The sequence below is a fragment of the Triturus cristatus genome, chromosome 12, assembly GCF_964204655.1.
Source record: "Triturus cristatus chromosome 12, aTriCri1.1, whole genome shotgun sequence".
Lineage (NCBI taxonomy): Eukaryota > Metazoa > Chordata > Amphibia > Caudata > Salamandridae > Triturus > Triturus cristatus.
In genome coordinates, this window is record NC_140595.1 from 614,184,722 (window position 1) to 614,206,917 (window position 22,196).

General features: G+C 43.1%; 1 protein-coding gene across 1 annotated transcript in view; it reads left to right on the forward strand.

The window, feature by feature from the left end:
- Positions 1-21,954, forward strand: part of CHMP1A (charged multivesicular body protein 1A) — a 94,858-nt gene extending 72,904 nt beyond the window's left edge. Inside the window, exons 3-7 of the mRNA XM_085639222.1 lie at positions 3,260-3,337; positions 4,510-4,656; positions 4,750-4,878; positions 6,164-6,351; positions 20,043-21,954. Coding sequence (XP_085495348.1) covers positions 3,260-3,337; positions 4,510-4,656; positions 4,750-4,878; positions 6,164-6,351; positions 20,043-20,064 — 564 coding nt within the window. The 3' untranslated portion in view covers positions 20,065-21,954. The remainder of the gene's footprint in view (positions 1-3,259; positions 3,338-4,509; positions 4,657-4,749; positions 4,879-6,163; positions 6,352-20,042) is intronic.
- Positions 21,955-22,196: the final 242 nt, after the last annotated feature.

A 22,196-nucleotide genomic window follows, 5' to 3' on the forward strand; every position in this document is an offset into this window, starting at 1 on the left:
GCGTGCGATTCCCCGACATCCCGGGGCCGGCGGGCGCCGTCGCGCGTCGTCTCCGCTCCACACCAGTCAGGCCGGGGGCAGGGCCACTCCACCGATCAGAAAAGGCTAACCAGGCCCACAGCTGGCAGCACCTCGGCCCAGGAGGACAGGACGGCCACCGGCTCCCCTTAAATGCAGCTGGGCGCAGCAGGCGCGATCACCGCCGCGCCTCACCTCTCCTCTCCAGGCCTGCGCAACGCGATCCACAGGTCCACACTGCACACACATGAGGACGGCTGCACAACGGGTGAGGGGGCCCCTCCGCCGGGGATCACAGCGCTGAACACAGCGCAGCAGGGCGATCTCCCCTCTCCCAGATCTCGCCGGTACCAGTCTCCCTCCAGGGGCCAACTCACGATGTCCACAGCTCGGTAACACGGCGCAGGGCACTCCCACCGGTCCTCAGTGTGCGGAGGAGCCCCGCCCGCTGCAGCGCCGCCCCCTCCAATGCGGTGGTCCGATCCGGGCGCCCCCGGGAATCGCTCGATCCCAGCTTCCCCCGCACCGCGCCCGGCCTCCAGCCAAATCGAGGCCCCGGTCGCGGCCGGCGGCGCAGGCCGCAAATAGCATCTCGATGCCGAGTGAGCTCCCGGCCACGTAGGAGCCCCAGAGTCGGCTCAGACGGCGCCGCTTCTTTCAGGCTCCCAGCCTAGCGTGTTCAGGGACAGCTTACAGAACGGATGAATGCACGGATGGCAGGGGAGTCGGCCTCACCCTCGGAGCTCCTTCAGGCTGCGGCCATCTTGCCTGGCTGCTAGCCACGGCCCCCGAAACCCAAACTTTTAAATATTGTTTTTGGCAGCAGATTGTGCAAGACTACAATTATCAAAAGATGCCTCCAGTGCAATACGTGACTGTCCGTGAAAGTGAAATTGAGTGCCCTTGGACAACATTCACTGCATTGCAATACTTGCTTATGCTATTAAACTTGATATGTATTGACATTGCCAGTGCATATAATGTATTTACACTGCAAGTGCATTATGAACAATGTATTCTGTTACTTGAAATCACATGGGCAATTGGATAAAAGGCCATCAAAATTATGCACTATGATCTGGCTCACCTGTGAACAAGGCTGAATGCAGCTGAAACATGTCGGGGAAAGAGAAGGAAATGCTGCCACTTTGAATTTGAATAAAGCTAGTGCTTCATGGATCTGGGCTTCGACATTTCTTCTGTTGGCGATGTATATAATGCAGGGCCTAGCTTTAGGCCAGGCCCTGCAGCCACTCGGCCAAAGGCTGCACGCGGTGGGGGGAGGGTAGGCTTTATGTATGGTACAAGAATATTACTTTACTTAAAACAAAAAACCTCTAGATATTCACTGAAAACCACAAAGGTTAAAGTGATGTTATTGCTGGGTGAAAATGTCAGTTAATTTTAAATGTACAAAATTACTGAAATTCATCAGTTATATTTATCTCTGGTCACTAACTCATTTCCTGAGGTAACTAAAACTCGCACCTTCGCCATGCACTGCTAATTACTCAACATATTGCACCACTTGTGACATCTCCTATGATGTCATTGATAACATCATTGCAACATTTCCAATGAAAAAATTGATGATAAAACTGTGTATGGTGGGGCCGCGAGTGACATTGGGGCACAAGTTCCAGTTACTTAAGATACCTATAACTGGTGAATTGTAGTGGTTTTCTGCTTTTAAAATGCATGTTTTAACTGACATTTTTTCCTAACTGTAATGTCAGTTTAACCTTTTTGTTTTTTCAGAATGTGATGGATATATATGCAGATAGACCAGCAACTAGACATATAACATAGGCAGGGCGTCTCTACAGTACAGACCTCAGCACTCATTAAAAATATTTATTGTTGATTCCTTTGTTTTGCTATTTTTTCCTAATCCTTCTGTAATGCTTTTCAAGGAGAAGGAGTGGGGTGGGTGGTACCAGTGCTTATGCTGAGATGATGGCTCATTGAGATTAATCACTGCTGGCATATGTGGTGATTTGCATGTCATCACAGGTTTAAATTCTTACATGACTGACTTGGTCTGAAATGCCATTCAATTGGGTAATAACATCTATTATTTGAAGCCTTTGGATATAGCATAATTCAATACAAAGCGCCATATAAAACAATGGACCATTATCAGTACTCTTTAAGGTAAGCATCCTCCTCTTATTTGAGATTGGCTGCTTATCCTGCCAAGCTTAAACCATTGGGGGTTCTCATCTGTTGCTTTCCTGCGCATTCTGTCAATCAGTATGTAACCCCACCTGAACTGCCCGGACTACATTGCGCCTAACTTTAGAAAAATTCATCATTGTGAAGAAATGTATGTATTGAAGCACACTGTCTTGGCGATCAGATATGGTGCTTAGCACTTCTCTGTGGATCGGCAAGGCATGCTGCCACAGCCCCCGTACCTTTACCGGTACCACATTGAGGGAACCATCATTCACTGCACACAGCTGGTGGTATGAACCACGGAGAAGGCAAAAGTAACTGTTTGCAGTACTGGCTTTTCCTTCGCTTTCCCCTGGGACCAGAAAAATTGTTCCATCTTGATCCTGTTGTCACAGTCCAGAGGATGATAGTGAGGCCCTCTGGAGATGAAAGCCCTTCCGTAATCAGACGTGAAGGCACAGTTGCACCGTAAACTTAAGCTGAAATTGCACCCAGGGACCAGTCTCTTATTCCTCCTATGGTTCTCTGTCCTATTGAGATTGAGCAAGTCTCCCTCTCTGGGCAAGGAAACCAAATCTTAGCTCCGGAGACTTCACCATGGAGTTATTCCCACTTTCTCCTGAGTGTGGTTTCTGTCGCAGTCCAAGCCGGACCAGACAAGTCATATTCTGGCTCCACCTCCACCTCAAAGGTTGTCTGGCTTCAGACCTGCCAAGAAATGTGTCACGGCTACAAGCCTTGACACAAGGAAAGGTATGAGGCCATCCCCTGTGTCCTCCTTCGGGATAAAGCATACAACTTTATGTATTTTACATAATGGTTATCACGTACTTGTTACATTGTGTTCTGACTTCCTTCTCTGTCTGCAGAAAAATAGTTAAGAATTTGGATGTATGAAAATTACTTGCTAAATAACTATTGTTTAAGTTGAGTAACTTTTTCATTTTCCCATTACTGGCTGTTTATTAGATGAAAAGTGAATGCAAATATTTAATTTTGCCTCCTCTCCTATGTAGCATAAATACCTTTTAGTTAAGGTATATCTTGACATCTCTCTCTTTAGTTCACAGCAAAGCAGCTGGAGAAATTGGCCAAGAAGGCTGAAAAGGACTCAAAAACCGAACAAGCCAAAGTGAAAAAGGTCTGTGAAAGTCCTGGTGAGATGACTGAACTTTGTCATTGGTTAATAATGTTTACGAGTCGTTATTTTATTATTTTCATAGCCTTTACACCGTTTAGTATCAACGTGCTTATTTCTTCTCGTCTTCACTGTTCTTTTGTTATGGTGGTCGGCCTTCTTGCATTTGATAGCGAAGTAGCGCATCCATATCTTCGGAGGGTTTATTTAAACAACCCTTATGCTGCAATGTGTTTTGTATTGTGGGTCTTGTGACGCAGAATTTGTTCCTCATCTGTAGCTTTTCTGGCTCTTTCTACCTCAATTTTAAATGGCACATGACCTTTTAAAAAATATTTCTGTGCAGTTTAAAATGTACGGCAAGCATATTTTATAAGTAAGGCCTTCCCTTGCACACCCCTCACCCAGCACATTCTCTTCCACTCTAATTACTTTCACGTTGCCTTGAATGTTATTTGTCCTGAGAATTGGTTGGAACTGTTTCGTTGTATGTGGCAACTATGATAATCTTGATCAAGTAACTTTTGTAAAGCTCTCCGATATTTGTTTAGGGCGTGTCCTTCCTATATAAAAGCACAAATATAAAGATATAATCAGATGTGATTTGTAAGAATTCACTGGACTGGTTCTTTAAGAAGCATGTTAAGGCTGCTGTTTTTTTCACCCAATTATTAAACCCAATAATATGGCTCTTTCTAGTTTCTTTAGGAATGTTTGCAATTTCTTTAGGAGTTGTATGTAATGTCAGGTTTGTGAAACATCCAACGTAGGTTGAATAAGCCCAAATGAAGTTTTTGAGTTTCTAATTCTTTGATGGCCCAAAATGAGAGGTAGATAAGCTGGTGATTGTAGTATATCCACTACATCTTTTGTATTTGTAAAGCAAATGATACATAAATAGAATAGAACACAAATTATTAATTAAACCAGTAGGCAGGCATATACAGCTGTCCTTAAAGTAACAATGAGTTTCACGGTATTAGAGTAAAGAATGATCATTATTTCAAATGAATAAATTGTATACAGCTGATTAGAATATTGGACTGTAATGTATCCATATAATATGAAGGCTCAGCCTACATGCGTACAATTGAAAGGAAGTAATGACCTGTATTAAACAGGGTATGTAAAGTCATACGCTCTTGGTGATTTTTTTTCTCTCTATTCCATTCTAGGCTCTACAGCAGAAGAATGTGGAATGTGCTCGGGTCTATGCAGAGAATGCTATCCGAAAGAAGAACGAAGGATTGAATTGGCTCCGAATGGCATCTCGGGTTGATGCGGTGGCATCAAAAGTCCAGACGGCTGTGACGATGAAAGGGGTAAAAGGAACATCTCCATTGGAGACAGATGTGATTGTGCTGGTCACTGTCACAGACTACTGATGTTTCCCTTATGTTTCCTTTTTTTTCCAGGTAGCCAAAAATATGTCGCAGGTGACAAAGGCCCTGGACAAAGCCCTTGGGGCTATGGACTTGCAGAAGGTGTCTGCAGTAATGGATAAGTTCGAGCAACAGGTTCAGAACCTGGATGTCCACACTTCAGTGCGTACATTTAACAGTGTTATTTTTGATTGACTCAGTGGTCTAGTTCGATGTAATGTACACCCAATATGGGGATTAGGATACTGATATAAGGCTAAAAGCTATGGCAGTAGCATCAGAAGGAAAGTGCAGTTTTACAATCTGTGTTCAAATTCAAAGATTAAAGGGGGTTTGTGTATTTTTATGGCCGGAAAGACTTGAGTATATGCATATTTGAGGGTGAGAAGGCATCCTGGTCTGTATTCCTGAAAGAGAAGTGTGTTGAGGGGAGTGCCATCAGCTGTTGTGGCTGCCCAAAGGTAATTGATTAATCTCCCTGGAAGATGGAGAACTAAGTTGGGTGCCAGACTGAGAAGGTATTGAAATCAATACCTAGCAGCGAGGGTCTGGGATGTGTGCCAGGATGTGAGAAGTATGTGCAGGATGGAAAGAGGCCAACTCCTATATATATATATATATATGTGTATATATATATATGTGTATATATATATATATATATATATATATATATATATATATATACATATACATTAAAGGAGGAGTCCTGAAGGCACAGAACTTTCACCCACGTCCACGCCTCTGAAGAAGAGAATTTTACCTCGAAACGCGTCAGGCGGGAAGGACGCCGTTGAACTGCCTACGCTTTTGGTGACACCTTTCCCCTTATACCATTAAAAGTCTTTGTACTACAAACAGCGTTGGAGTGCTTCCCACCACAAGGGCAACCTTTGAGCAAGTATATATATATATATATATATATATATATATATATATATATATATATATATATATATATATTTTTTTTTTTGGAAGTGGACTGGCATGTTTAGCTGGTGGGGAAGAGACTGGTGCAATTATACTACTCAGTTAAGAGCAGGAAGGATAATGAGTTCATGTCACGGGTATTTTTATACTTGGCTTCTGTCATTTGTAGCGGTTCCAAGTTGGTTGTTTGCTATGAGGAGGAACCTGGTAGGTGGCAAATATTTGTAATAGATATATTTTCTGTTTCGTCTTCATTTTTGGGAATTGGGTAGGAGGGAGTCTGCAACATCAAGCACGTGCAGATGATGTGATTTGATTTTTAAACACTAATATAAAGATGAGAAGTATTCCTGTAATGTCTCAATGTGAGCATGTTTCGTAATGGTATGTTTATTGCCCCCCCCCACCCCTGCTTATTCATTGAGGTTTGGAAATGGATATACGTTCTCTTTGGTCATGCGCCTGTGAATGTTATGCTAGTTTATATTGATCATGTATATCGTTTGCCTTGTTAATCTAGGTCATGGAAGACTCCATGAGCTCAGCCATGACGCTGACAACTCCTCAGGAACAGGTCGATAGTCTCATCGTACAGATTGCTGAGGAAAATGGCCTAGAGGTCATGGACCAATTGAGCCAGCTACCTGCAGGAGCTTCATCAGTGGGAGAGGCTTCTGTCAAGAACCCCGAAGACCAGCTTTCCCGCAGGTACACTTACTTTATTTCACTCCCCTGTGGATACTTGACCAGTAGATAATGACTTGTGTACTGTTTAATACCAGCGTGGGTCTTTGAGGGGGGTGAGTGTGTCAAGATGAACTAGTGAACTAAGAATACCCATCCAGGCTTAGAGAACTCAAAGGTTTAAGAAGCGTGGGCTCATGTTCAACCTGTGAGACAAAACATGGTTACTCCGAATTGGAGTAGAAAATGAAAAAGGGAATATCTCCAATTTCCTTCTACGCAAACTGTTCGAGAGTTTAATGCCTGTAGAACTTCAGAAACTGATTTGGTTTCTGTGTTTGCAAATATTTAAAAGGTTTCAGTTGACTATCCTTAACTGCTAAATTGGGTTCAGGAAAAGCTATTAATTGTTTGTATCTGACTGTTGCCGCCTGTTATAAGGTGGGAAGGATAAAAGAAATCCTTGTGTCCAGGGCTTCTATTACTCAAATCGGCACATGACATGCTTACCCAGGAGGCACACTTCTTTTTTGTGGCATGCCAGTGGACTCTTGGAAGCGCTCACACCATCACTCCTTGCTAATGAGTTAACTTGTATCTGAAATAAGCAACATAAAGCTACATACAATAGTGAAATTGTAAAAAATATCGACATGCAGCTTACAACTAGCTGAGGCCTTGGCCTTGCCTGCTTCCCATGCACATGCCCAGATTCATTGAGGTGTTCTGACCAAAGGGTGGTTTATGACCACCCACTTACCTTTACATGTGGCTTTTTGCTATCAAACACATCATATCCTTGGGAGGCCACCAGGAAATGTGATGTCTCTGGCATTACCTAAAAACTGAGACCAGCAAATTACTGTAGGACGGTTTGCCTCCTAAAAAACAAATTCCGCATCTTCGAAATTTAGGTGTTCACTAATAAATGCATCTGTATCTCAAGGAATCTTTCTAGATACATTTAAAATTGAGTCCCCGTGCTTTTTTCTGGCCAAAAAATGTAGTAATCTTATGCGGAGCCTACTTTCCAAATATTGTCCAGTATCAAATATTTACTCGCTAGGGAAAGGGTTGGAGAGATGTGTAGAACTGATTTGGATACCTTTATTGCCAAGTAACCGCTGATTTCAAATTACCAATCGGGCTTCATGCCAGGGTTTAACATTGAACCAGGCACTCTGATCAACTTTGATGATGGTGTCCACCTTTTTGGATGCAGTTCCTGGTAATTTATTTGGTGTTGGTGGCCTTTGTTGGGGTGCTCATGACAAGCTTATCTATAACATGGTACATTGCATGTGTTTTGTGCCAATATCCTGAGATTGTTCTCTTTGTTTCTCACCAAGTGTCATCAAATGGTAAAGATAGAGTCCTGTCTCAAGAATTTCTGCTTTGATTTGATATCACTTGAGACTATGATCGTTAGTGCTCCATACATGATCCTGAGGTGGAGGTGGCAAAGACCATTCCATTTTATTGGCAACCAAGATGCTGTTGGGGTGCTACAGTTCCCATAGTCCCAGTCTGCCTTGAACTCTGCTCATGGGAACAGGATCTTTTTAATGAGGTTGTGTTCTCCTGTGGCGCAGGACATACACAGGCAAAGCACCGACTGAGGGCAGGCATGCACATCCTGTCAGAGGCCAAAAGGGGTTAGGCTGAGCCCACCCTGTTTATATTAGCCTTCTGTGTCCCAGATTTACAGACTTGTCCACGTTTGCCATGAGTAAGTGAAAAGCCACTACACCTCAATTCCTAGTCTTCCCTGAGCTTTGATATATTTCTTGAAAAGGCGGTAGATGTATTGAATAAGGAAGATGAACTTTCTGTTTCTTGTTTCCATGCCTTGCAAATAGAAAGCTCCACCATGGGCTTTGCTTCTGTGGCCTCAATTCCCGCTAAAGGTGGTGATATTATGAAAGATAATGGTTCTGATTGCACTCATAATGCTACTGTGGGGGTAAAGAAGCGAAAAAAACAAGTTAATGAACTTTCTTTGCAAGTGCACCCCGAATATGGAACCAGTGTTGGTCTGGCATAGCTGTATTTCCATTGGGCATTCCCCCAGTGAGCTTAAGCCATTGGCGGCTGGTTTTGATAGTACAGGGTGGCTGATGGTGTGTCTGTCACTTTTCACAGTTTCCCGAGATTAATTGCAGAAGGCACTGGGGGCTTCAAGAGAGAGAAAGAGAAAGATAAGGAGGTAGGTGGAGAGAAAGAGATCCGAAAAGGAGAGAAGAGAATAAGCGAGTGGATGGATGGATGGATGGATGGATGGGTGGGTGGGTGGGTGTGTTTTTGGATGGTTGAATGAATGGGTGGGTGGGTTTGGGTGGGTGGATGGATGGATGGATGGAGAGGTCAAGTGAGGGGAGGAAGAGGGCATGGCTGGTTTGAGCATTTTTGCCAGGGTTGCTCTTGGTTCCCCAGTTTGGTCCGCTATGGAACTCAGTCCCTGTGAAGATACAGACCAATCCCTAGTTTGAGATTAAAAAAAAAAGGACCCAACATTCCATTTAATCCGGAAATACCTTTTGTAACTAACACCAGGACACACTGAACTATGATTTATGTATCCCCTACTTTTGTGCCCAGTCAAGGACTGGGTTTATGTTCTGGTTTTCCTTTAGTGTATGTGTTGTCTCTGTAACTTCAAGCCTAAGTAAAGGATTCTGACACCAGGTCTAGTTTCCGTTACAAAAATTTGCATACTTAAAAATAAAATTAATTGATCTACTGAGGACTTCTCTGATGTAATTAGTAGTTGTAACTATGATAATAAAACGAAAAGTGATACAAGTAAACAATCTGTAACCTGAAGGTTTTCTCCTAAGCTTTACTCCAGCGTACTTTGGACAAACTCCTTCAGAGACTGGTGTGTATTGAACAATGTTTACCTTCTAATCCGACACCAACTGTTACAACCTGTAAACAAGCTTCCCAGATCTATAGCTATTTTACTCGCTCCCAAACTGATATTAGTTTAGCATATAGCCACCTGTTGTAGCTTCATGTTTCTCTGAAGAGCTTTTCCTCAGAAGGAGGATGCTGTAATATTCTAGCTCCTGTATCAAATCACACTCAATAGAAGCAGAATGCATCCAACTATGTGCCTAATCGTAATCCAGACATTTGACAGCTCACAACACAGGCTACTGTTTGTATTGGTGCTAAGGAATGTCCCCCCACTACCTAACAAATTCACCACAGGGAGAACCTCTTTCAACTCATCAGCAAAGCTGTTCACCTTTTTACATCTTTCTACAACAGTTTTATAGAGAAATCAGGCTTCCCATGCTGAGGTCAGAATGGTTGGAAGGGTGGGAAATTCAGAGAAGCGAAGTGCTGGTGTCTTTACTTTTATTACTTCAAATGTGCATCTTTTGGAGTTGTTTGAATTCTTACTTTGAACATAACGCCAGACAACATGCTCACTCACTTATGAAAACTTTAATCATTGAACCACCAATTTCTCCTGCTTTCTAACTTCAGGTTTTCACAATTGGTTGGCCTAGCAGATAATGAGTGACCATCTGTGTCACTGATATTGATGACAATGTATCGATTAAGGAATCTAGTCTATTTATTTACACAGACACAAAATTTGTGGTTCCTATGATGGGAACGGGGAGAAAATTGATGTCCTGGTGTAAAGCGGGTCTTCGCTTTGAAAGTCTTGAAAGTAATTCAGTCAGTTTTGTGAAACGGCTTCATGTTATTGTATTACAAGAACCTGGGCAGCATATGCGCTTCATTTAGATCAGGAGCCTCTCTTGTTACTCCTGACACTCCATCCCCTTCAGGAAGAACCAAGTGAGGCTTACTTGCATAGATGTCCAATGACATTAACTAGTTTTAAAAGCACTCCGCACACACCTAACATGTAACTGATTAAATTGTCTGTCAGAAAATGGGCTCTTTTTTTAGTAAATATTTATAGCAATAATTTGAATCCCTTAAAGTACATCTAAACAAGATTGTGCAGTTGGCAGCAATATCAAAGGATGCGTCCGACACGTTTTGTTAGTGGGCTATTTTTATATTGGACTGTCTATTGAGCTTCACTCCTGACTTATTTAAGATAGACCCCATTGCCTCCGACTGTGGTGAATGGATTGGCTGATCAGCACGCAATACTTCTTGAGCACCTTGTGAAATGGAATCTGGACAATGTTGATAAAAATGTTCCCATGATAATTGTTCACCAGCTTTTTCAGCAGGAGGCTATACTAGCACCCTTCATGACATTTTTGCTTTGGATACACTGATAAAATACATTTCTAACTTAGAAGTGAGGCAGAGTTCATATAGTTCTCCTAATATACTCATTATTAACATAATCGTGACTTCTGTCCAGAAGAGTTGTATATTTAACTATGTATAGAGATGATTACTAATGGTAGGCAATTGCTGTGGAGAACTGTGAATCATGAGGTAGTCCTACAGAAAGTGTTTATTCTGGTGTACAATAATGTGTTATCTATTTGTTGTTCTCTGCTACCTGCTGAGATATTGTGATGGATTATGATGCTGTAGCCTGTGCTATTAGTAACATCCTATGTGTTCCTCCGCCTAGCAAACTGCCCCTCTCCAGATAACTATATGATTTGATAGCAACTGTAGCAATGTAAATTGAGACTTGCTGTAACTCAGGTTCCCAGAAATCAGACGCCTATGCAAGTGTGTGGAATTGAGTACTAAACAATGACTCATGTTAGTAAGCATGCATTATGCGAAAATGCATGGGAGGAATTGTGAGGCTTCTAGGCTTGGGGACACACCAGCTTTTTGGGGTGTCATTAATAATCTTTATTACACTTGACTCGTTGGGTCCCAGATTAACAGTACACATGACTGCATACGTGGATAGAGCATTTTAAATGTATTTATTGCCCTGATTCTTCTGATCTGCCTACAGTATTTTCAAGACCATCTAAGGTACCACTTAGATTGAGTTTCAGTCTTCAGAATGCCCTCTAAGCCCTGGACAACAGCCTTGTAATAAAGCCCTAGGCTCAGATGTTTCATGTTTTACACTTATGCCCAGCGTCAAAAGAAGCTATGTCTATGTGGGGTTATTTATATAGTGCAACTGTTACTCCTAGGAGTATCCCGGCGCTAATGCTGAAAGGGTGACAGTGGGGGAAGAAGAAAGGTGCTAAGGGCTGTAAAAAAGCCAAATACTTACTACCGCTGATGAAGATTAATAATTTGGACACACATCAGGATATTGTGGAATTGTTAACGAAACCGCCACATGAATTGACTTGTTTTAAAGTGTATTAATGTTTAAAATGATTTTTAATCATTTTTCGATGAAGGGTTTTTAGGAGCTTATTGTTGAAATGTAGTATGACGGCGGTTTTATACAGTAGGTTGTGTTTATTATGTCTTTTAAGATGTTGATCGTAAGCCTCTGTGGAGATCAGTAACAATGAAATAAAGTATTCCTATTAATTTCTGGAAGGTATTCTAACCACTCCATTACACTGCTTCGTATGTTTTACCAGCTCTGTGGATTTTTCAGAGACTCAATTCTTTAATTTAGCACTACTCATTGGACACCAGAGCGAGCATACACTGTCTGGAAAACAACTCAAAACCATGTCTGTTTCCTTACTGTGCTACTGCTATCATTTCCTCTGAACCTTTCTTGCTTTGGCACAAGGTTGTCCAACGTTGGACATTGAGTGCCTGAGCTGTGACAAATTCGTAAGATTACTAAATCTTGGGATGCGAATCTGCTCTGCATGATGTACAGTCATGTAGCCTGCACTGCGTGCCTGGATGGCACACCTGTGGTGATCTTTTAATTAAAAAAAAATGTTTTAGTTTGATCATGCCACACTTTAATGCCATGTGTGCGCTTTGACCTACGTCCAGTCTCATGACAATGCTAGGTTCTGGACTTAGATTTGAACAGGATGGGTGCATAAGGTTCACCCTCATAGTGACAGGACTACCGTCCATGTTGCGGGTTTCATGCATGATGCATGCTGGTGACAAGAAACTGTGTTAGTGTGTTATAGTGGCAGGCCTTTTTACCAATGAGACATGAATGACTGTTACTGGCCCATTCATCTAAACCGTTTTGTTGCTCACGATTAACCCAGAATGAGACATCCCATGCGTTTTATGTGGCAGGTGTGCTAGAGTTTGCAATTTCTATTTTGGAAGCTCACAGCCTAGACCAGAGTACAAGATGGAAGAGAGGTTGCTTTCTCCAGACTGCATATGTGTTTTGCTAATATCTCTTAAATGGGAGGGGAGAGCTCTAGATTAAGACTAGAACTAGATGAGGGAAGAGGAAGCAGGCTTTCCTCAGAAGGGCCAGAATTTCCTGATACATGGGGATGTAAATAAATCTGACTGCAGCTGCTATTAGGTAGATAGCAGGGGGGTACAGGATGAGGCACCCATGTATATTTTAGGGAAAGGAGCTATCTGAAGGTGCACAGATTCTTGTCTCTTTTGCTGATCTCTGTGCGGAGAGGTCTGAAATTTCTGGTTGCAACCTGCTGTCAGCTTTATGTACTTCTGTGGTGGGCACTCCACCTGGAGACAGCCTGCAAGGATGCTCTGCCCAGCACAACGAAGGCCAGGCCTAGAAGTTGGCCTGACCAGGACAGATAAATGGGGGAACCAACCCAAACCAGTTCCAAGGAAACTCACCTGGAATACAATCCTTCATCTGCAAAATCGATATGAATATAGGTGCTCAAGACCCGTTGATGTTTGCTGTTGTGGTCTCTTCTAAAGATTAGGGGGTATTCCGCAGAGTACTCTGGAACTACTATGCTGCCAAGGGTTGATGTCACACTGACAGCCAACTCCCCAGAGACGAGGAAACCTCGCATGGAGTCCAATCTGAAGTAGGAATTACTGACTGTTCTAAGTTCCAAGGCATCCTGCCTGTGAATGAGGGAAGGAAGCGCCAAACCTGCAGGAGGAACGAATTGTGGAAAGGACTGCTAATTGATCCTGGCATAGGGTCTATCTTACTTAGCCTCGCTAAGTAAGAGCGCTGAAGGAATACTGGTACTGCAGTATCGGGCAGTGCAGCCTCTGTTGACTATGCCAGGTGTTGCCGCCATGCCTCTGAAGTTGTGTGGCTGTGTGGTGGGCTCGATTGAAGCTGGAATAAACCCTTGTTGCTGGCCTGTCTGCCTCGTATGTGGACTTTGTGACCCCGGCATGGCCAACTGCCATTGGGGCAGGACCAGTCCTGAAGACTAAGTGATCCGAGATACCCTGGGGGACTTATGAAGAATGGAAGTAGTCACCTCGAGGCACTGCATGCTGAAGATTGTGACTGGTGTCCATTGCACGAGGAGCCATTGTGTGTGTGTGTGTGTGTGTGCGTGTGTGTGTACGTCCAAGAAGAAAACACCAAGTAGTCACCGTAGCACACGAGTGAGCCATGATGTGAGTCAAGTACCCACGGGAGTGCCGTAGCAAGCTGCGATCTGCTGCGGCTGCCTGGAAGAGGTCCACTCATAGAAGCCTCTGTTCCTGCTGCGAATCCTTTGATCGATGCACTGTGCTGCATGACTGGCGCTATGCAGTCCTTGAGATGACCGCCGTGTTGCTTGGAAGCTCCTTCCTGCTGCTAGGAAGATCAACTACAGCAGGAGGGCCAAATGCGGCCGCACAGTGCTTCAGGGCTGCCACATGCCACTTGGATGCCAAGTTTGCAGAGCCATAGTAGGGGTGGCCCCAGGACCGCTGTGGTAAAAGGCCTCTACCCCCACAGAGGTAGCCCAGTAGCCTCTACTTGCCCAGACACCTCCTGCACGGGGTCTGACACCAGCCTATAAGTAAATAATTCACATTTTGATTCATTTTATGGAAATGTATTTTTGTCGATTTCTTGAATATCTTGAATATCTGTTTTAAAATCTTCCTGTCCTATAGAATAGAATCAATTGGATTTAAGAGCAATGAAAGATAATTGGCTGTGAAGTAACTACTGTTAGTCATTCATCTCTTCATATTCGCATTGGTCAATATTTCACTCACATAGCTCCTGCACAGTGAGTATTAATTGCATTCTCCGTGTTTTTAACTGAGATGTGAGTCCGGTTTTAGGGAGAATGCAATTTCTTGAACATCCACAGTATAGCATAGTTACAAAACGTGTGCGAAGGACACCTAAGGATAAAATACATACCTTAAAACACAGACAGGACAATTTGTATTTCTGTATGTATTATATATATATTTTTTATAGATTCTTCACTGTGTGAATTATCCTTCCAGGCTTCAAATTGGTGCTGAATTTAATTTTTCCAGCATTCTCTCACCACTGGCACCGTGCGGCTGCAGCATAGACTTCACCTCCAAACACAATGACACAAGAGCATTTCAGGTGCCAACTAGCAGACTTGACGCCAGATGCTCTTATTCAGTTCCTCATTGACCTCTGGTCTACAGTTTGCCTCTCAGTGTCCTACCAATGAAATTCCATGAATGCTGAAATATCTGTTCACATTTAGGTACACAGATGTAAAGAAATATTGGTATAAAAAAAAAAACAGGAATGCATGGGTATGTTTTCTCAACGTGATACAGCAGCTGTAATTCTTGTACATCCATGCACCCGAAAGCAATCGGGAGCGCAAGGCCAAATTGTTTTTGGCTAAGGCCCACAACAAAACTCCTATGTGATCTCCTTCGCTTATAAGTAAGACATATCCAAGTGATCGCACAGCTGTGTTAAGTCCAAATAATTGGGTTTACACGTACTAGAATCCTAAGTCTTAAAAGTAAACTGTGATAGTTCAATTAGTCTAAAATAATATGCCATTTCATATAAAGCCTCCCCTTCTTATTGTGCATTGGACCTGGAGTCGAAATTCCGTGTTTAGACATTCCTCCAGCAACCACTCGGTATGAATAACCCCTCCCCTGCTCTAGTATCTTGTATAGTTCCTTAAATATGGTGCTCTATGGAGCGTGGAGGGGTCAGCTCATGCTCTACTTGTGTTTTCTTCTATAGAACTGGGAATAATACTTCTTGTGCAAGATATTGGATGAGTTTGGAAGCCTATTCCTTCTTTTTCCCTCTTTCCTACAAGACAGAACTTATGACCTCTCCTTGTAACTTGTACTATCTCTTCTTGTAAGCATAATCTTTCAAGACACCATAATTTACAAAAGTTGTATTCGCATTCTCACTGTCAGAGGATTGACATGAAAAACAGGAAGCAGCCTTTGAATAGCCATCACTTTCTATGGGCTGGCATTAGCTTTGCCTGTGACTGAATTGATTGTGGGTAACCGGAATTCTTAGGTTTGTTGAGCACACAGGTGTGATTTTTTCGAGTTGATTGTAGAGTCTAATCCGTGAAATAGTAGAATGTTTTTTCTTTGGGGGTGTGGACAAGGCATTATGCATGACTGGTCTCCTTAACTGCCTCCACTTCAAGGCATTTGGTAAACACTCTAGGGGCTGCTGTGACCCTGAGTAGTAGTACTTCAAACTGGCAGTGAACTTCACTTACCACAAACCCGAAATGTTGGTATTGGGCGTGATGTATCAGGATATGGAAGCAGGCTTTCTGGAGAAAGAGGCCATATGGCTACCACATTGACAATGGTATGACACCATGCAGTATCATCATTTTATAACGGTTAGACATAATATAGTGGTTGAGAGCTTGTATATAGAGACTAGCTCGCAGTGTTTCATCCTTCTTGGGGATTAGTAAGCACAGGTAGTAGACCTCTAGCCGTTTTTGATGTGCTATTTGAGGGTACCTTGTCCAACAGCAGCATGCAGTGATCTTTGCTGATGCTAGTGGTGGGGTGGAAGGATTCAGTGGAGTGGTGTGGAATCAATACTGCAGCTGAGGGCAATGGTAGAGCGCACCCACTGGAATGCTTGCTATGCTTGCCTTTTGCTGTGTTTATCATTTGTTTTAACTTTTCTGTTTGAGCATTCCATCTACTTGAGGGCCAAATAACGGATGGGAATCAAGTGGAAGGCAAATAAGGTGATCCTGTACTTCTGGGCAGAAACCGGATACTTTAAGCCAAGCATGGAACCTTAAGTGGATGCTGATAGTGAGTTATCTAGATGCATTGTCAGCTGCTTCGAGGGTGCACCTGATGCTTGCATTTACGATTCTACACCCCCTTAGGTACATTCTTCCTTGCACCTCTAGGAGGAGCTTCTTTAGTTTGTTTCATTTCCTCCCAGCTATATTGGTCATACCTGGTAAGCAATGCCATTGAGGTGGCAATATTATAACTGCTCCCCACAGCACCAATCTGCTCTATTGGTCAGGAAGTGGAGTATCCCCTGTCCCTGGATAAGTGCTTTCATTTTTGATGTATGACCAAAAAGATCAACAGCCGGTCTTGTATTGTAGGCTTGGACTTTTTTGCGACCTAGGGGTTGACAATTTTTGTTTTGGAAAAGTCTCTGAAGTAGTCTGAAGGATACTCAAGCATGGACTTGAACATGGGCATGAACTGTGTGGTGCACTTGACCTTGGACAATGTCTTTACAAGCTTTTTCTCCTCTTCTTTTACATGCCCTGGACACCTTATGATGGGCAGTGGCCTTCACTCTTGCTGCATAATAAAGCAAAGGTGTCATCTGGTGTAGAAGCTTTAACAGGGTATGGTTGCAAAGATGGATCATCTTGAGGGTCAGCTCTCTAATTGTGCCTAAGAAGAAGTTGGAGTCTACTATGGTGCTGTGCCCAAAATGGTTGGACCCTCCTTTGGCACCAACACAGATGACACCCTTGGGAAGACTATGAAGTTGCTGTCTAGGTCATCAAGCCAGAGGAAATGTGTGTGACGAGAGAGGAAGTAGAGGTGAAATTTAACAATGTTGGCAGCTCACCCTGAGGGCTCAGATTTTCCTTGATGTAGGAGATCCTCCTCTCTGACTCCCAGGCCCTCACAGTGATGTATAAAGATGATCGTCCTAAAGATGATGATGATGATTATTTGGAGGCTGATAACCTCCTTCCCCACTATAATACTGATGCTGACTCATAACTGTACTGACAAAATGTCATGGCATGGACACCACACCAGAAGGTGACATCCCTTACCCCTTTTGTTCTGCTTCAGAGGAGGTTTGAAAATCAACTAAAGGCTTGGAATTACCTTGCCTTGACTGAAGTGTTGCAGGCCTCGTCCTTAGAGGCCCTTGCTTCTATTCAATGAGGCCCGATTGAATTCTGCCATGTCTGCATTAGACAAACCCTATTTTGGGCTCAGCAATCCATAGACAGATACCGTAGGCTTGATCTGGTGACCACGCCTTTAAGTCCCCTCTTCTGGCACTGGAAATCCTGGACCTCCAAATGTCCACCTAGGAGCAAAATGTGGCACCTACCGATAGTCAAAGAAATGTGGCTCTGTAGGCTGAGCAGTCTTTGCTTCTGGTTGCCTGGCCACCACATTGCAAATGCCAACTGTTTCATGAGCTGTTAAGTGCATGTCTTGTGGGAATGGATGAAATGTACAGTAAGCAGCTTGCCAGGCCCAATGAAAAAGCTGTTTACATTTCTGGTCAATGGCAGATTGAGTGTATCCAAACATCTTGAAGTCTGGCCTGGACTCTGTCAGTCACGGTTGTTCAGTCCATGGGCATGGCTGTCACACTACTTGAGCTGACTTGGATGCCTTCCACTAGCTTTCCTGAAGGTGTTCAAGCCACACTCTTGCCCATGCTGTTAGATTGTGTGAGGATGTTCTGAGCAACCGTCAACTCCGCCTGGAGCACTTCAAAAGAAATAAGTGGGTGGGTGTTGCGACTGGGACTCTTCCCGTATCGCTTCAAGTAGCTGCTCTGTGTGAGGGTGTATGATCTGTTGTCTTTCACTGGAGGACTACAAAATAACAGAACTGATCTTCCCGAGATGGCGTATTGTATTTGTGGTTCTCTTCGCCTTGGTCCAGAACAGGAAGTGCCCTTAGTTCTATACCTGGCACTTCACTTTGGTTGGTTCATTGTGAGATGCCTTCCGCTTCAACTGTTTTTGAGGCATCCTGTACTCTTTCCACCAATTACATTTTTGTCTCCAGTACTGTGGAATGTGCAGTAGGATAGAGCATAGATGATTCTGGTCACTCCAAATTGGATGCCGAAGATCTGGCAAACTAATCAATTGAGACCTGCTCTTGAAGCAGGATGGTCAGATCCTTCACCCCAAATGCTGTGACTACATGTGTGGTGATTCAACAGTGCCCGCTGGACACCTTTTTGCTTTAATGATGAAGTCACAGAGATCAACTTAAGGGCTAGGAAGCACAATACCAAATCCATCTACACAGATCACTGGAACAAGTTTGTTCAGCAGTGTGGATTCGAAGGCCTCAACCACTTCAAATGTCGCACTCCAATGTCTCTGTTTGTGTTATCCTTTATACAGCTATCTGGTGTAGCTATAGGTAAGAGCTATCTGGTGGCCCTGTCTGCCTATATTTGTTTTCTCCAACTGCATTTCTTATCTCTCAGTAGGATTTGAATGTCATATTGACTTCTTGAGGGCATCTCCATTTGAGTCAATCCACAGTTTCCCGGTTCGACTTCTGGTGCTAAAGACAATTTTGTTGGCGGTAACGTCTGTGCTTGGGGTCAGAGAACTTCAGTCCCGCTCAGTTCAATCATCTTTAGTTTCCTATCTAGATAAGTTGGTTTTTTACACCTGTCCACCATACTTGCCCAAGGAGGTCACTGTATTTCATTTGGCTCAGTCTATTACCCTTCCATCTTTCTTCACTTCTCCACAGCGACTGCATAGACTGGATCCCAGGTGTGCAACGTTTTGCTACATCAGTCTCCCTCATCAGGAGAGGGTGGATGATACACTCTTTGTGGGCTTTGGTAGAGCTAAGGAGGGCAATGCCGTGAACAATAAACAACAACTTAGCATGGGGTATTAAGAGCTGCTATGCTTTAGCTGAGAAAGATCTTCTGGAGGACATTCATGTCATTCCACTAGAGCAAATTCTACCCCTATGTCTTTCTCTGGAGACACCCTGTTTGTAGAGATCTGCTGGGCAGCTACATGATAATCTTGGTATAACTTTGCCAACCACTACTGCCTCACATCTCCAGCATGCAGTGACCGGTACTTTACCTTAGCTGTGCTACATGACTTTCTTGGTTACCTGACACAACTGAATCAAACTACCCTGGGAGGTATTGCTTCAGGACTCACTCATAAGAAGATGTATCCCCCACCCCCCCCTCCCCAAAAAAAAGTTATCTATCTTTGGTAACAGTATTTCTGGTAGATACCTAGTCTTCCCACAGATTCCTCACCGGCATACCTATGAGATAGTGCTGTGACTAATAAGGTATGCAAACTTGTTAAGTGCTGTATTTGTCACTCTCGGTCCTTCTCAGCATGCCTCCATGTGGCAGGGAAAAGTACTAGGAACTGATGAAAGCATGAAGATTAATACCTTGTATACACCAATGTCATCTTGTCCGAAGAGACCGTTGCTGCAGAATCTGCATGGTGTCACCTGAAGGTGCTAAGATATTGATGGGGAAAAGCTTTTATGAACCAATCTGAAGCCTGGAAGGATAATTCATAAAGCAAGCAATTTGTAGGAAGGCTATGTTTCCATCAGAAATATCACTACTGAAGGTAAGTAACTTATTATTTTGTAGCCCTTCACACACCTGCAAAGTTATTGATTACATATTTGTGGGTTCATTTATGCATATTTATTTTTAGGCTTGCTGCCTTACGGAATTAGTGGCATATGCAATCCGAAGACTGGCTTTTCTGCATTGGCTGCTTTCAAGATTGGAGCGAAATGCCTCAGCCTCACGTCAACCTTCTGAATCGAAAGGAAGGTGCATGGACTCTTCTCTCCTGACCCAGCTCTATCTCAACATTGTCTTTCTGAAATGTGTGGAGCTGACACCCAAAAAGGAACTTCCTGTTTTATCTTTTCCTTTGATTCTTTCCAGACAACTAAGTTGATGACGTCATTGACGGAGGTTGGTGGGAGGGTGAGGGGGGGGGTTTCAGTGGATGTTTTTGGGGTCTTAATTATGGGTGGTGTAGATTTAAAGGAAACATCAGTGACTGGCTCCTGGATGTGTGTGTGTGTCTGTCTGTATATATATATAAATGATTTAGTTGGCTGTGTCATATTACAGTGATGGTCATTTTGAATTGTCTTTTGGTCATTAGATCATTTATGTACTGTATTTTGGTTGCCATTCTTTGCTGTGCACTATAATCAGGGCGTGTAGACTCTCCAGTGTTTTCCCAGTCTCCATGCACTACAGGGAATGTGAAGCAGTGCCTTCTTTGATTGCCCCTTGAGACTGTGCAGTTAGCATAAGAGGCAAAGCACCAGTTTTGATGCATCCTCTTGGGACATGTCTGTAGTGAGTCCTGGATTGCACTGGAGACTTTCTGCAAACACTTCCTTAATGTGCCATGAAGATCAGGTTGTCATTGCCTTCCCTGACTCTTTATGACTCCCATGTAATTCACTCCAAAGAATTAGAGTATAGCCCTGTCAGCCATTCCATCAGCTAGGCATGATGAGTTGCTTTCATGAAGGCAAAACCCAGTAGTACTGGATCAGTGATGTTTGATATACCGTTAAGGTTTGATGTTGGGTAGTGCATTTGTTTTACTGAATATAGGCCTTCCTGTTTCATGAACAAAGAGTGAATAATTGCCATTGCCCTTTTTTAGTGAGCCAGAGCACCGAATTACAAATGGGCATTATGTAAGACCTGATAGTCCAAAACATTAACCAAGATGAGTTTAAAGAACTGTGGCCTGTGCCTAACCAATGTCCCTGACGAAGACTAGTATCAAACAGTAACTCCCCTGCCTATGCTTCTAGGTAGCCTTGGAGCTGGTTTGTGACTGAAAATATTTTTTCTTCTCTGTCATTTTGGTTCTCAATATCATTGGCCTCATAATCTTCACCCCTCAACCACCAACTCGGATGTGCCTGCTACTGTTTTTGACCCCCACACCCTCTAACTGTTCAAGCTCAGACCTGATCAATTGATAAAACCCAGGTGCCTTTTAAAAATATTGTTTTAATTCATTGTGTTAAATTGTATATTTTTTTACTTTCAAATGATTAAGAATCACTAGGCCAATCTGTTGTATGTTTGCATTATAGGCTGTGTTCTGCATCCACAGTGACGTTTGGTTTTGTCCATGTTGTATTATGATTGATGTTTCTGTGTGAAATATTTGGGAGATTTATCATGTACAAAACCCCGGCACTAATCTTTCCTGACAGCTCCGAGATTTGACCTTCATTCCTGGCCTTCTGGACATGGATTGAGCAATAAGACCGAGGAGAGGTTTGAAGGTGATGCATATAGAGCCATTTGGTCCTTCCATGCTTTGTGGACGCCAAGTATCTTACCAACTTTTTAAAACTTCTTTTGCGTAATAAACATTGAAGCCTTTGTACCATTCTGATCTTGTGATTCCCAAGAATAGGCACCAGAGCATATTTTGATTCATAAGACAGTGTTTTCCTTGATGGCCGAAGGAAGCCCTTCAGGTTTACTGCTGCCTAGCACACGGCATTTATGGGCTATGTGCATGTGTGGAAGGTGATCAGCTTTATTATATTGTAAAATAAACTTTCTATATTGAATGCTGTGTTTAGCATTGTGTTCAGTGTTTTTGCTTTTAAATCCGAATAACTGCTGTAATGGTGTTGTGGAGGTATGGGATGAAGAGGAATGAGCAGGGAGGCCTAAGCAAACCCCACAATATGGCAACCACATAAAAGATCATGCTCCCTCAATCAACTTTCTGCTTATTCTTTTTACCAGACCTTCATGTCAGACCTATCGAGGCAAATACACCTCCCTTGTCAGTTAACACCCAGACTGC